Genomic DNA, 15,548 nt, shown 5'->3' with positions numbered 1-15,548 from the left:
GATTCTTTATCTTGTTTATAAATCACAAAAAAGTCTGTTCTAATCATCCAATTATTTTAGGTATTTTAAAACTTTAAAATGATCTTTCAACTGGCCAATACGTTATTTTTTTGTTGGTTGCCCAGTCATGTGGACATAAAAGGCAACATGATGGCTGATGCTTCTGCACTCAACAAATCTGAGACACCACTTCTATTTCTATACACTGATTATAAACCTGTGATCAGATGTTACATCCGAGATCTTATGCACAAGAAGTGGGACACCCAAGTAGGTATCAATAAATTACATCAAATTAAGCCAACTGTCGGTTACACCTACTTGGATTGTCAGTCCAGATTTGAAGAGGTCATTGTACGACGATGTCGTATTGACATTCAAGATATACACACACATATCTATTAAAAGGTGAAGATCCTCCATTTTGTATCCCTTTTGATGAGAGAATCAGTCAAGCACATACTGCTTCACTAAATTGATTTTGACATTACAAGGGATCAAGGGATCTTTTTATTGATCTAAGTTCTCTTTTAATCATAGGTTTTTTAAAGAAATAGAATTAATTGATAAATGTTGATGTACATAGATATTTTTTACGAAATGGTACTATAATTATTAACCTAGATTGTTTGTAGCTGTGCCCTCGAAGGGGGTTGAATTAGTATAAAATTACAGCATAATCATAATTACAATATTACGGCTTCATTGTATCAGCAATATTAAAGCTTAGTCGTGTCGTAAAAATTAGAGCGTTATCAAATTTACAATATTACATTTCGTCGTGACAAAATTAAAGTTACATCATGTGACAAAAATCACAGCTTAATCATGTGACAAAATCACAGCTTAATCATGTGACAAAAATCACAGTTTAATCATGTGACAAAATCAGAGCTTAATCATGTGACAAAATCACAGCTTAATCATGTGGCAAAATCACAGCAAAATCATGTGACAAAATTACAGCATTATCATAATTACAATATTACAGCTTCATTGAATCAGCAATATTACAGCTTCTTCATGTCAGCAAAATAACAGCTTTATCATATTTACAATATTACAGCTCCTTCAAACACTACAGCATTATCATGTGATAAAATCACACATTCAACAATTGACCAAATCAATCAATCAATCAATCTTTATTGTATGAAAGGCCATTGGCCCATATACACATACAGATAAACAATATTATTTACAGCTGTACAGCGCATTTTATAATTATTTGATAACTAATATGATGCTTGACATATAATAAAGGTATTGTAATAACATTGGTAATAACCACAGTGGCAGCAGTAGTAGTAAAAAATACAAAAGGATTACAAAAGGAATGGAATGGAAATATGAAGTTTTACGTCGCAAAGGCTTTCAGCTATAACGCGACATTCAATAGAAAAGGATCTATCAGGAGGATCTATCAGAAATATACTCATCATGTCAGGACAATTTGACAATTTAAATTTATATGCATTTCTAGTAGAAACAAACAGACAAAAATGAAATGTAGATACTCCTGATCTAGATGCGAAAGTTTCAAAACAACTTATTATTTCTGGACATATCGGATTTACTAAGTAGTTTACTACGCACTCGTAGACTTTGATAGATGTATTGTAATATCTTAGTTAATTTTTTACTAGAGATACCATTAAAAGATAATATTTTGTTCATGGAATAGTGGTTCTTAGTTATATTAGGCATATATTTCAATCTTAGGTTGTCGTAGATTGGACATATAAACAAAAAGTGTAATTCGTTTTCAATATGGTTTTCGCAGAATGGACAAAAACGCATATCCTTAGGAATAGAGGAGAAGCGACCCCTGTTGCACATCAAATCATTTAACCCTAGCCTAAGTTTAATAAATGTGTCTCTAATTTTTCTCTCTGTTATAGTATGCAGGTAAACCTCTAGTGTTAGACAATATTTAAAGGTTTTATAAACGTCGTAGCGTGTACTGTTATCTAGTGACGACCTCCAATTTTGAGTAAATCACACCTTCATCACGTGAAAATAATCACAGCTTCATCACGTGACAAAATCACAGCTATATTATGGGACAAATTCACAGCTTCATCACGTGACAAAATGACAACTATATTATGGGACAAAATCACAGCTTCATCACGTGACAAAATCACAGCTATATTATGGGACAAAATCACAGCTTCATCACGTGACAAAATCACAGCTATATTATGGGACAAAATCACACCTTCATCAAGTGACAAAATCACAGCTATATTATGGGACAAAATCACAACTTCATCACGTGACAAAATTACAGCTTCAGCAAATTTGAGCAGTTCGTACTCAGAAACTTCCCTTGTGTTAAGAAACCAATCTGCATATTCTGAACAAGGATCCTATATGTTGAGAGAAGGAAAATACTACAAATCAAAACGTATCTTCATTCCCAAAACCACCCAAAAAGCAAATAGAAGAAAGAATAGTCCATTGTACGATTCCGACTATATCATACACAGCTTTTTGAAAGCGTTACTAAGGCCTTGAGTGTTGTAACTCTGCTCATTGAGCGAGAGTGGCATGGCACTCTTTTAGTACAGTTGATATTGTCTATAACGCCTGCGTCAGGGTTTCTTGCTCTCTGTCGTCCATTGCTAGATCATCTTTATTGTCTTGTGGAATGAATGCTCTGGCCAATCTCTGGATAGAAGTTGGTAAACAAAAAGTTCGTAATTCAATATGTGCATGCATGATTTTATTGCAAGTATGGTTCAAGTTTTGAACTTTCTCACATATAAGGTATTCGTTGTTTTGGAGGGTGTAACATTAAACATTAGAAGACAATGAACATCGCAAAATCAGCATTCAGCCACAAAATACCAAATAAAAAACACAAAACACAGGGAGTTTGTTGTTTAACGCCGCACTCAAAAATATTCTAGCTATATGACGGCGGTCTGTAAATAATCAAGTCTGGACCAGACAATCCAGTGATTGACAACATGAGCATCGATCCACGCAATCGGGATACGATGACATGCATCAACCAAATCAGCTAGCCTGACAACCCGATCCCCTTAGTCGCCTCTTACTACAAACATTGGTTGCTGAAAACCAAATCTAACCCGAGGTGTTCTTTTTTATAGTATACAGCCGGACATATAGTCGAAATAGTCGAAATGTAGAACAGATCCTTTCAGCACTTTATGTCATGGAAAACATAATAGAGTAAGTTTGTTGCCCCTCTTTCTCTTTTAGCCAACTTTGGGTTGTTGTTTTATCGCTACTGAAATGGGTTTTTTCTCCGATAACTTGAAAATGTTACCTGCTTGACTGATGTCCCATCTGACTTCCAAACAGAGTAGACCATCCAACCTGGGGTCGGTAGAACTATGGCTACAGATATAAGCCAGCCAATCACAGTTGCCCATTCAGGATAGAAGTAGTCACCATATTTTGGAGGACGGTACACGTAGAAGGCGTATACTAGTATAGTCTGGAAACGATTTTTTAATAAGTCCTTTATACTATTCTCACAAGCACAGCCCATCACATAAACTTCAATAAATGCCAAACAAGATGGGATATTTCGCGAACGAGCTAAATGATTCAGAGATTGTCGTTCGTAAAGGTTGTAGTTCCTCGCAAAAGTTATTCTCTACATTAACTTGTAGACGAGCAATTTTTTTAATTTTTTTTATGTATACATCTATTACATGATGATACAATAAAGATAATGGACTTTATTATGCCACAGAGTGAGTTTGACCAATCAGAGAGAAGAACTACTAACCCCATTTGAGACCGCATACCATCAGTAACAGCACTCTTGTATTTTCCAACACCCATCTCACATATTTCACATGAAAATTCTACACAGCTTTGTGCTTTTATATCATTAACTGTAACGTGCAAGGACATTAAAAAAAATAAATCACGTTCGTGACATTATTAATAAAGAAGTACAGTTAAATGTCAACACCGTTTGGTCTCTAAGATTTGAAGAGTAGTCTCCCTTTGACCCGTAACGTCAACGATTGTTAGTGTCAAGTTTCGACTTTGACATGACGCGTGATATAGGTAGTGTAAACTCTTCGGCATTATAAATTCGTTGTGGTATCCTTAGTTGTCGTATACTGTGTCATATTTAAGGGTGCAACGATCCACCGATATTCCGATGCATCGCGATACTTGACCCACGATACGATATACGATAAACGTAGGCCCATTTATCGATACGTCACGATACGGAACGCAAATCTCAAGTACAGCGTTTCCCCGCTATTGTGCCTTTCAATAAATCGCTAACTTGGTTATAGCGCGCGGTAACGCATGGCTCCCAGAAACGTACTTACATTTTTAATAAGCTCAGTTTTTACACCGACAGATGTTTTTCCCCATCCCAAAAGACATTATCAGCTGATCCCCGCAAGCACATAACAATGGAAATACCTGTCAGCAAATCCGAACTGAAGCACGCAATTCAATACCATTATCATACTTTCTTGTTATTAAAACGTGTTCATTGTATATCTGGACTTGTGTTTGTAATATATTTTAATAGTTTTTTTCCAAATTTCATTTAATATTATTGCAATTCAATACCATTATCATACTATCTTGTTATTAAAACGTGTTCATTGTATATCTGGACTTGTGTTTGTAATATATTTTAATAGTTTTTTTCCAAATTTCATTTAATATTGTTTTCAATAAGTTATGTGAAATCGTGTGTGAAGAGATACAGCAACCACAGTCAGATTACCGCTTTTGACGCATTGAAACGAACTTCAGTTGCTATAGAATGGATACATATATTAAAAATGCCATACTTTGACTCGTTAAATGTCATATTTGTGGCAATTTGGCTAATATATGTCAACATGAACGTTTTCGCAATCGAAATACATGTAGCACGGGAAGTGCCTAGGGTGACTGGTCAAATTGTTCCATGCGTAAAAATATCCTGCAACAGCAATCACCAGTACCAAAATGCTACACTTGTGGTTCTTAAAATTTTAAATATATATATAATAAAAGCTGCAACTAAGGTAACACGCTATTGGAATATATTATTCCTGATAAAACAATAATTTCGGATACAATTTCTTCGACCATTGCATGAAAATTCTTTGACGTTGTATCACTGGTGGAGCACATTAATTATTTTCTGGTGTTTGAACTTTGAATTGTTTTTAAGGAAAGTTAGAGAAAGTTCCACTTTGAAGCTGAACAACTTCAGTAGTCTTGTTATTATAAAACAATTTTGACTATTCCAAAATCATGAAAGGTGCAATCTTGACATGCTTAAGTCTTGTTTTTTTATCATTGCGTATCGAGATACGTATCGTATCGTGAGCAGAATATCGAGATGCGTATCGTATCGTGACCTTCCTGTATCGTTGCAGCCCTAGTCATATTAGGTTAGCAGGATATTTGTCTACACACTAATATGACACTGTATACTGTAACTTAAGACACCATAATTAATGCTATATCGCCAGCAACTAAAGTAATGCTGTCGTACCAGGTCCCGTGGGGACTTACAGTCACTCTTCCACCTGCACGGTACACAACATCCCTCTAGCTGCGGGCGATTATTGGCAAGAATGACCATAGATTAAAACGGACAAATGCACCAGGTGAGGTGAGGTGAAATGGGGTTTAACGTCGCGTCCAAGATTATTGCACTTTTATAACGACGTGCATGTACGTATGTGTGTTTGTGTGGCTGCTTGTACTTGTCCGTACTGATGCCAACGGAGATACCATGCCGCAGTTTAACATGAATACCCCAATCAGACACAGTATACTGTCTCCGAGCCGACCATTCCTTGTTTTAGCCTCTTAATGCAGAGCGCCAGACAGGGTAACGACAGACCAATACACTAGGCTTATAGGTAAGCACAAACATAACTGAAAACACGTGGAATATGCATGATCTCTCAGTGGACAATACCCTACGAGGGAACAGCAATTTACACTCTCATTCAAATTGCTTTGAAATATCATGTATTTGCATGAATGTTTGCAGCGGTTAAAAGATCCGTAAGTGAGGTTGCGTTGACATACTTAGCTCCTGTCCTGTAAAACACAACACAGTCGAGTATATAATGCATGTCTTGTGTCATCACAAGGGATAGACGGGGATGATCCTCACCTTTCAGCAATTAGTCATGTGGATTACGAGAATGGCCAATCGTAGAATGGGCTTCTCAAATCTGGACGTAAAACCTAAGTAGGTGAAACCAATAGTTGGTATAATTTGAGGGTCGATTTGGGGTCGATGTGTGAAGCCAATTTCTGGTGTCCCCCGCCGTGATATTGCTGAAATATTGCTAAAAGCGGCGTAAATTCATACTCACTCACTCACTAATTTTAGGAATTGTAATATCTTTTTGGGTGTCCTTTTTGTTTGCTTTAGATCTCTGATGTAAGAACTTACAACAGGCTTGAAATCTCTATATGGAATAAGAAAGAAAAAGGCGTACATATGTTATCTCTACAATGTCAATTCAATGAAGACATATAGTCGCGATATGGCTGAGATATAGCTGTCGCGACGTTACATTTGAACTCCCATATTGTTGTCAACCTACTGTTCTGATGGCATAATGTTTTCACTTGTGACGTCAAGAACAGTAATTGTGTAACAAAATCGTAATGGGTCCAGGCGACGTCATATTTCTACTGACCAGTCAGCATTAGGAAGCACCAAGATGGGAGTGGATACTTGAACGTGGAACGCCATTGTTGTCAGGCAAGTAATCTGATGATGAAATGTGTTTTACTTTGTGACATCATAAACACTGATCGTAATGGGGGAACGTGACGTCATATAGCTTCAACTGACCATTCACAATCAGGAATCTCTAAGGTGGGTTATTATAGGAAAGTCATGACAGTCGGTCAAGAAGGAAATAGTTGTAACGCCTCACCATCAGCAGGCCAGGAGTGATGTACTTTATAAGGAACGTCAACCATCTGGGAATAGTTTTACCATACATCTCCACTGTGCACATGTCAAGTCTGATCACACCTGTAACGAAGATGTAGACAATGTTATAGACAAGACAATAGGCACATGGATTAAACGAGTGCGCCGGGTGACAGGTGTTGTCATTAGATTTTTGTTTCTTTTGGCAGACGTTGTTTTAATAAACATACAGTAGTTATGCCGCTGATGTCCTCTGTAACATATTTTGGTCACGTGTTACTTTAGGTCTGCCAGCCTATCGGTATTGCACCATTGCTTCCTTTAATGACATTCTTGAAGTTTTGAAATATGTTTTGAAATATGAATTTTACGAAACTCGTTTCATCTATCATTTCTGGAAAAAGTAGTGATTGGTTTCAAGAAGGTCTTACCAACCACCCAGGCCAGTACCAGACACTCCACCACCCCAAACAACATCACGGGAGGGACAGCAGAGTACCAGTCTACGAGGGTCAAGAGGTAGATACCACCCTGCGAGGAGAACGTATACACGATACCAATGGAGAACGATGAAGATAAAGGTATGCATGCAAGATAAATTTCAGCTGAATAAGAGATTCAGTTACAAACGTTTGATCGGGGTTACAAGTCAAAGCCTTGGTAAAGCTTTTAAAAGGTTTCATTCAGACATTTGGAGAACGTTTCGAAATCTGACGCATCTGTGACCAAAATGTCCGATGCAGTTCCCGTGCGAAGACTTGAAGTGACTTTGCATGCGTGTGCGGCGGGCGCCACCAGTTGGACAGAATACTCTCACCTGGTGTCATCACTATTTGATAGGGATTAAGAATAGCTTATTATATGTCGGAATTGTACAACAGACTCGTCTTCTTAGCATTGTAGAGAGGTTTTGTCACTTTTATTTAATTAATTAAACGTAATTGGTTATTATGTAACAATGCACCAACGAAAATCAACGTTGGTAAAAGATTATACAAGTTTCCCGTACGAATTTGTTGCACAAGATACTATGTAATGTGGGTAACCCTTCAAGATTCGTGGTGATGAGAGTATACTTAAGAGGGACTGGTTTATAAGTGGGCGAGCGAGTCCAAATTTGATGCTCCGTTTTATCAGCCACAAAGCGACAACAGTAAGGTAAATAGGAATATAAACACATTGGATAGATAAATATATAACATATTTTTTAAAGAAATGTCATCTACGCTAGTCGCATGTTATTTAAACAATATTCACGGTTTATGTAAAAGACCGACTTCTTAAAGAACTTTAAAAATGCATAGATTATCCGAACCATTGTGGCAATAAATTTCATAAGTATCGAAATCATCGCTGTTAGTATGATCAAATTGGCTTTACACGTTTGCTGCTGAAGATATCATGTCATGTGGGAGATCACCCTTAATGGGTTGTGCTAAAAATAGCTCATACACATTATGCGCATTATCATAACCTTATTATAAGGGACTAGTGAAAAGGAATACCTGTGTAGTGTACGGGAGAGTCAGAAGGAAAGAGGGAATAAAGACGAGAAGAAGAAGCAGCCACCGGTGTCTGGTCAGCTTAGGGAACTGGTCAGAAAGTGTCTCCGACAGTATCTCCAAACTCGGCATCTGTGAAACAACAAGAACCTCGACAACTGACCATTTCATAACTGTAAATACGCAATAAATATATAGCTATATAGATTGTTCCCTGTTCCATGTTCCCTGTTCCCTGCCAGCAGATACATAATTTATCATTATTCATTTACTTCCATTTTATATTCATTTCCCTGAGGGCGAATGTAAGCTCAAGTCATTCAAAGAATATTTATTTTTACCACCGTTTTAAGTCGCATTTTAGATTGATGACTAACATTGCGTGCAATCGCCAACAGCTGGAGTGATGGTATAAATCATGCTAAGGCACGGTGCAGGAAGCAGAAGTCCCACCGTCCAGAGTATGGTTGCGCAGTTTGGTTGCTGGCGATCTATAGCCCATTTCTGTATTGTGCTGTTAAATGATATCTTATACTTTTACATGGTCTCAAACTAGTTCCAAATAACATCTTCGATAATCTAGTTATTGTACTGTCCTTCGATAACAGGATTTAGTAAATCTAACTCTATATGTTATTACTGTATAATTTTGCCTCGTCACAAAATGGCCGAAATATTCCCGATGTGACGTTACATTTTAACTCACTCACTCAGTAAACTGAATTGTTTTGTTTGTAATCTGTTTTCTTGAAAACGATCTTATATTTATATATTTCTGCATCAAGGTATATCCGTATGGATCAGGGCCAAGACAATATAATCTATAATAGTTCTTTTTACCGTTGTATCAAGGCCCAACGTCATCATCATCACAAAGACCAGCACCGACCACAACTGGGGAAAAGGGAGATAAGTCACTGCTTCCGGTAATACTGAGAACGCCAGATTAAGACCTAAAAAGAGTTGAGAGAGAATGAGTTGGTTGTATTATCATATTACAATCCTCCTACACTGAAATTCAACACACAATGTAAACAGGTTTAAGTATAAGTGCTGTCTCGTGAACATGTGGGTTAGTATTGATCTTCAACAACCGTAGTCCGTGATGCGTACAGAATACCTTTTACTTAATTTGAAAAAATGTTTCCATGTGTCCGTAGTGACGCGTGAACATTCCGGGGTAGAATAGGTCTTCAGCAACCCAGCTTGCCGTTAAAGGTGACTATGCTTTTTTCATTATTTACCGACCACCGTCACATGGATGGAATATTACAGAGTGCGGCGATAAACAAAACAGCAAACAAACAAAATGCTACATAATTAACAGAAACAAACCTGATGACTGGAAGTCGTCCATGTCGACCCCGGTCACGTAAGCCATGTGCCCCAACACCGTGAAGATAGACAGTCCACAGAAGATGGTGATCAGAGGGTCCACGATGCAAGCGATCAGAGCCAGTCTGGTAAAAAGATGTCGGTATACTGTGACATGAATCTGCTCTTTTGTCATACTGCTTCTTTTCCCACGGTAGTAACTACGGCACTGTAGCTCACCTGGATATGTAGTCAACAGCTTAAAATATCAAATAAAGACATTTTAAAATTATTATATATAAATATATGATTACATAAATAAACTAACACTATAATGGAATGTGTTTCTTTGTTGTTTTACGCCGCTTTGCGCAATACACACCCCTCACCCCAACTCAACCACGTGTCGACTCCGGTTAAGAATAGGTCCCCAGTAGGTTCCCAACGGAGGCATCGTAAGGAGCGTCAAAGTGGATCGGGAGTTTATGCTAGGTGGCTTTGGGTTAACGTCACACACACACACACACACACACAGAGAGAGAGAGAGAGAGAGAGAGAGAGAGAGAGAGAGAGAGAGAGAGGGAGAGAGAGAGAGAGAGAGTTGGGTGTCTTTGTCTGTGGGTGGGGATGGGGGATAGGTGTGGGTGTGGGTGCAGACTGGTACAGATAAACCGGCGATATACATATTCATATACATATTGCGAGTGCTGGACAAATATAAAAAAAAAATCACACAGGTCTATTTCAATACTCACCTGTAGCAGTTGCTGTTGAGCTGGTTGTGACTGGACACTGTATTCGCAATCCCCTTACTGGTCCCCATGGAATGAAGAGCGTAACCACAGGCCTCGATCCACATCTGTGGAGAAGATGAAGCACAATGCATACGTCCTGATATATCTGTAATATTGCTAAGTTTGTGGTTCAACAAGACACTAACAACAACAAAAAACACTGAAAACGTCTCACATATATAAAAAAAGTTGAAACTAGTAACTTATTAGGTCGTTGTTGAAAATAAAGTTCTAAACCTACTGTGGGGCTTTTCAGCTTTCCAAAGTCCGGCTTGATCATGTACAGAAGTCCGTCTAGCGCCCCTGGCAACAGGGACCCACGGATGAGTATGACGGTACACAGGATAAGGGGTAACATAAATGTCACGTACACAATCTGAAAGTGAAATATAGCTTTTTTTAATCAAATTCAATTAAGAATTTGTATATCGCATTTTCCAATTAAATACTGCTAAAATGCCCTTGGACCATGACTGATCTTGTCAAAGGCTCTCTTGAAGAGACATATGTCGAGTGTCTTTTTGAAATTGTCAGATTTTCTGTGTCTCTGATATTTTGTGGCAGATTGTTGCATAGCAATGGGCCAGCATGTTGAAATGACCAATCGCCATATGTTTTGGCAAATGACTTTCATAATTTTCCTTTCTACATTTCTGCATGTAGTTCCCTTGATCACTATTAGATTCGATATGTCCCAACTTTCTAACTCATCATGCGAAAAGCCTTTTACTACATCAGGTGTCATTAGCATAATCCTGGAAACATTAGTTTTCTGACAAACCATTTCAAGGAAAGTGATCAATTAACAAATAAACTGAATTCAAATTAACGTAAATTATTTATTGAAAAAATATACTTCCTTAAAAACGCCAATGAAGGTTAAGAATAAATGGAAAATGAATACGGTGTATTTCCGATCAATTGTTTAAAAGTACCTTCCCCGTCACTCGAATTCCTCTGAGCAGCATGAAATACATGGCTACATAGGTCAAGGCCAGACATCCAAACAGTGGCCACCGTATGGAACCTGCATCGTCGAGACCATTCGAGATATCCAGTGCATTAAATCTGTAACAGATATGTTCAATATCGACATGTTCAGTGCATTAAATCTGTAACAGATATGTTCAATATCAACATGTCCAGTGCCTTAAACCTGTAACGGATATGCTCAATATCAACATGTCCAGTGCATTAAATCTGTAACAGATATGTTCAATATCGACATGTTCAGTGCATTAAATCTGTAAAAGATATGTTCAATATCAACATGTCCAGAGCCTTAAACCTGTAACGGATATGTTCAATATCAACATGTCCAGTGCATTACACCTGTAACAGATATGTTCAATATCAACATGTTCATTGCATTAAACCTGTAACAGATATGTTCAATATCGACATGTCCAGTGCATTAAATCTGAAACAGATATGTTCAATATCAACATGTCCAGTGCATTAAACCTGAAACAGATATGTTCAATATCAACATGTTCAGTGCATTAAACCTGTAATAGATATATTCAATATCGACATGTCCAGTGCATTAAATCTGTAACAGATATGTTCAATATCAACATGTCCAGTGCATTAAATCTGTAACAGATATGTTCAATATCGACATGTCCAGTGCATTAAATCTGTAAAAGATATGTTCAATATCAACATGTCCAGTGCATTAAACCTGTAACGGATATGTTCAATATCAACATGTCCAGTGCATTAAACCTGTAACAGATATGTTCAATATCAACATGTCCAATGCATTAAATCTGTAACAGATATGTTCAATATCGACATGTCCAGTGCATTAAATCTGTAAAAAATATGTTCAATATCAACATGTCCAGTGCCTTAAACCTGTAACGGATATGTTCAATATCAACATGTCCAGTGCATTAAACCTGTAACAGATATGTTCAATATCAACATGTTCAGTGCATTAAACCTGTAACAGATATGTTCGATAATTATTAACAAAACGTATTTGATCAGGGGAAAACAGCTAACTGCAGTTGTTACAGGCCAGTAGGGATTCAGAGTTGGAATACAACATTAGCAACCTAGGCGAATAAGTGGATCATTTTTAACCAAACATAGCAAAATATAATATATAAACCAGATTTGCTATGTGACCAAAATTGATTATTTCCTTACCCACGCAATCTATCATAGTATCTTAGAAACAGTTTTGTTTTCTTAAAAGTTAAGTCGATATTGCATAAAACCAGTTCAAAAATAACTGGTTGAGTATTTTTGCCGAAAGATATGCAAATTGTTTGTAAAATCAGAGAGTGCGTTTGGTGCAGTGCGGGATGTCACCAAGGCTTAACTATTGTGCGTAACCTGCCTCCAGAATTCTTCAGTGGCACTCGCAACACTGACGCCATCAGTGGATCCATTCAGGTGACCCGACCGTGTCGTGTTAATGGCAGCTTGCAAAGGAACCGTGCCATTCACTGTGGTGTTCATCCCTTGGTGCCCATACAGCGTCGACTCCACGCAGCTGGGCGTGTTCCAGGGGTTGCCACAGGTGGACCAGGGCAGGGGGTTGAAGAAGGAGTTGAAGAAGTAGTAGAGATACCAGGAGAAGTACATGGACGTGTACATGGCGTACACCCACGACACCAACGCCGACCCAAAACCCAGACCTGATCGAATGACACAGATTATCGATGACGGATCAACTAATTATTTTCATCTGGGATATTGAGATAGAATAGGTTTGCAATTCATATTAAAAAAAAACCTACAAACATTTTTTAACCCCAAATGTGCCTTTTAAAACATCAAGCAAACGATTAATTTTGTGGAGTAAAACCCGAGAAATATCTTTTCGAGCATTTGAGGAAACAGAATATATTATTTTCAAAAACTATAGGCCCCTTATAATGTGCAGTAATGACTGATTGAACAATAGTCAAGCTGAAATTGATACAAATGCATCTTGAAGCTGTCCATTCTGTGTTTATTTTATTTCATGTTTGTTGTTCAACGTCACGCTCAGCAATATTCCAGCTGTCTGTAAATAATGTAATCTGCACCAGACAATCCACCAATTTAGCGATCCTGACCACCCGTTCCCGTCAGTCGCCTCTTACGACAAGCATGGGTTGCTGAAGTCCTGTTCTACCCCGGATCGTCACGGGTCTTATTCTGTGTTTCATCAAGTATGATCATCATTAAAGCAGAAATTAGATGAAAGATTGTTTATACTCAACACATGGTATTTACAAAATTTACGTTACTCAATTAGAGTGAGTGAGTGAGTATGGTTTTACGCTGCTTTTAGCAATATTCCAGCAATATCACACGTTGTACCCATGTCGGGAATCGAACCCGGGTCTTCGGCGTGGCCAGCGAATGCTTTAACCATTAGGCTACCTGACCCCGCCTATGACTACTTTTGGACCGACTGTACATGTTTTACTTTTATCACCTCTATTCAGCATACGATATGACACCAATTGTGAGACTGACTGAAAAGCTTTACATTTCCGTGCAGTGAAGTGTAGTTGTTGATCCCAAGAGGTGAGACCAAATTTGTCAATTTGTTTTGAAATTAAAATTACATATGGCTTATTTTTGATACCTGGAACACACATGAAACCCTTATTGGACTACAACACCAACACAAAATGTCATGTCAATCAAATCCCATTACATTCAAATCTCAGTGTACCTAACGCTGCACAAAGATCTGTGCACACCCATTACGTTTAAAAGTAAAAAAATGTAACACGTTTAGAGGATATGTTATGCAAAACTTCGAAACAGAAAAGTAATATAATTATTACTTAAGGCCATCTACCTCAAGTCCCTTCGGACAACAAAATACACAAACACAAAATGCTCATTTTTCCACCTAAAACGCTTCACGATGTTCACCTATTACTTCCTTCTCGCAGACCACAAAATTAGTAACATAAAAAAAGTGAAAACTACCGGTAAATAAAACTGAGTGCATCTTAATTTACTCAAAATATATTTATATAAAATCATCAAAATGTAAATACCTTTCATTGCTGGACAAAATTTCCACACCTCAACAGGACCCCTCTTGTAGTACTGCCCGATGACGACCTCCAGGAAGTATAGCGGGAGAGAACAGAGACCCACAAACACCAGGTAGGGAATCAGGAAGGCTCCTGAGGAAAGGACCACATTCATCTGTGTGTGAGTAGGACTTTCCCACGCTTTTAAGGATTACTGTGAGTGGGGAATTGAACCTCCAACTTGGGAGTGATGAGCGAAGGCTTTATCTTATAAGCCACCAAATGTCTCATTTGATAACAAGAATATTCAGAATACAGTTAATGACGGTTATTACGAACTAAAAGGGACCACTGGTTTTAGTTCGTTACATCCGTCAGTTCGTTTTAATCGTAGTTTACTGTATATATGCAGGTTTCATTCGGGTAGCCTACATGCAAGTTTCATTTCAAAATTTTCCATCTTGCAATTTTACCCACAAGAGATTTGAAAATTAATTTGAATAAGGATATAGTACAGATGTCGTCTTTCAAAAGCATGATTGTATATTTCTTGTTTATATTCATCTCGGAAATTATGAAAATGGATGTTACTTTCAGCTTAATGCTGAGATATTTATGACAAATATTCGTCACACAATACAGCTGTCACAAGACTCCAATAAGCATTGAACGCCTTGCTTTCTTTTCTGTGGATGCATGGTTGCAACTTCAAAATTTAAGGTGTATATCCTGTTGGTGTTGTCTTTCATCCTGTGACACATGCATGCGTGTTGATCCTGTATACATACCTCCGCCATTTCTTGCACAGAGATAAGGAAACTTGAGCAGAGTTCCCTCCCCTACACTGTATCCCAACAACGTGATGATGCCATCCACTCGATGGCCCCACGTCTCTCTTTTGTCTGCAAGCATTATATGCATCACATCTTTAGAGAGCACCTGCTTCTTTGTCTCGTGTGGTGTCAGCGAGTTTCGTTTGATCTGTTTCTTTATGCATATGAATCGGAATGTCTGATCGGAGTGGCAAAATGGA

At 37.9% G+C, this 15,548-nt stretch overlaps 2 protein-coding genes across 2 annotated transcripts; both read right to left on the bottom strand.

Annotated features, from left to right (window-relative positions):
- Positions 1-2,583: 2,583 nt before the first annotated feature.
- On the bottom strand, positions 2,584-9,793 carry LOC139460787 (sodium-dependent dopamine transporter-like). The gene is made up of 7 exons (XM_071242260.1): positions 9,748-9,793; positions 9,253-9,365; positions 8,416-8,544; positions 7,342-7,441; positions 6,912-7,012; positions 3,299-3,469; positions 2,584-2,673 (listed from the first exon to the last, which is right to left on the bottom strand). The coding sequence occupies exons 1-7, from the start codon at positions 9,791-9,793 to the stop codon at positions 2,584-2,586; spliced, it is 750 nt and encodes a 249-aa protein (XP_071098361.1).
- A 684-nt stretch (positions 9,794-10,477) lies between these two features.
- LOC139460893 (sodium- and chloride-dependent creatine transporter 1-like) lies at positions 10,478-11,497 on the bottom strand. Its single transcript, XM_071242368.1, has 3 exons — positions 11,456-11,497; positions 10,762-10,896; positions 10,478-10,585 (listed from the first exon to the last, which is right to left on the bottom strand). Exons 1-3 carry the CDS (start codon positions 11,495-11,497, stop codon positions 10,478-10,480), a joined length of 285 nt encoding a protein of 94 aa, XP_071098469.1.
- Between the last annotated feature and the right edge of the window lie 4,051 nt (positions 11,498-15,548).

This window comes from Haliotis cracherodii, unplaced genomic scaffold, assembly GCF_022045235.1.
Source record: "Haliotis cracherodii isolate W230 unplaced genomic scaffold, xgHalCrac1.p SCAF_14, whole genome shotgun sequence".
In the NCBI taxonomy this organism is placed as follows: Eukaryota; Metazoa; Mollusca; class Gastropoda; order Lepetellida; family Haliotidae; genus Haliotis; species Haliotis cracherodii.
The sequence above is the reverse complement of the archived record's forward strand: the minus strand, read 5'-3'. Positions and strand labels throughout refer to the sequence as shown.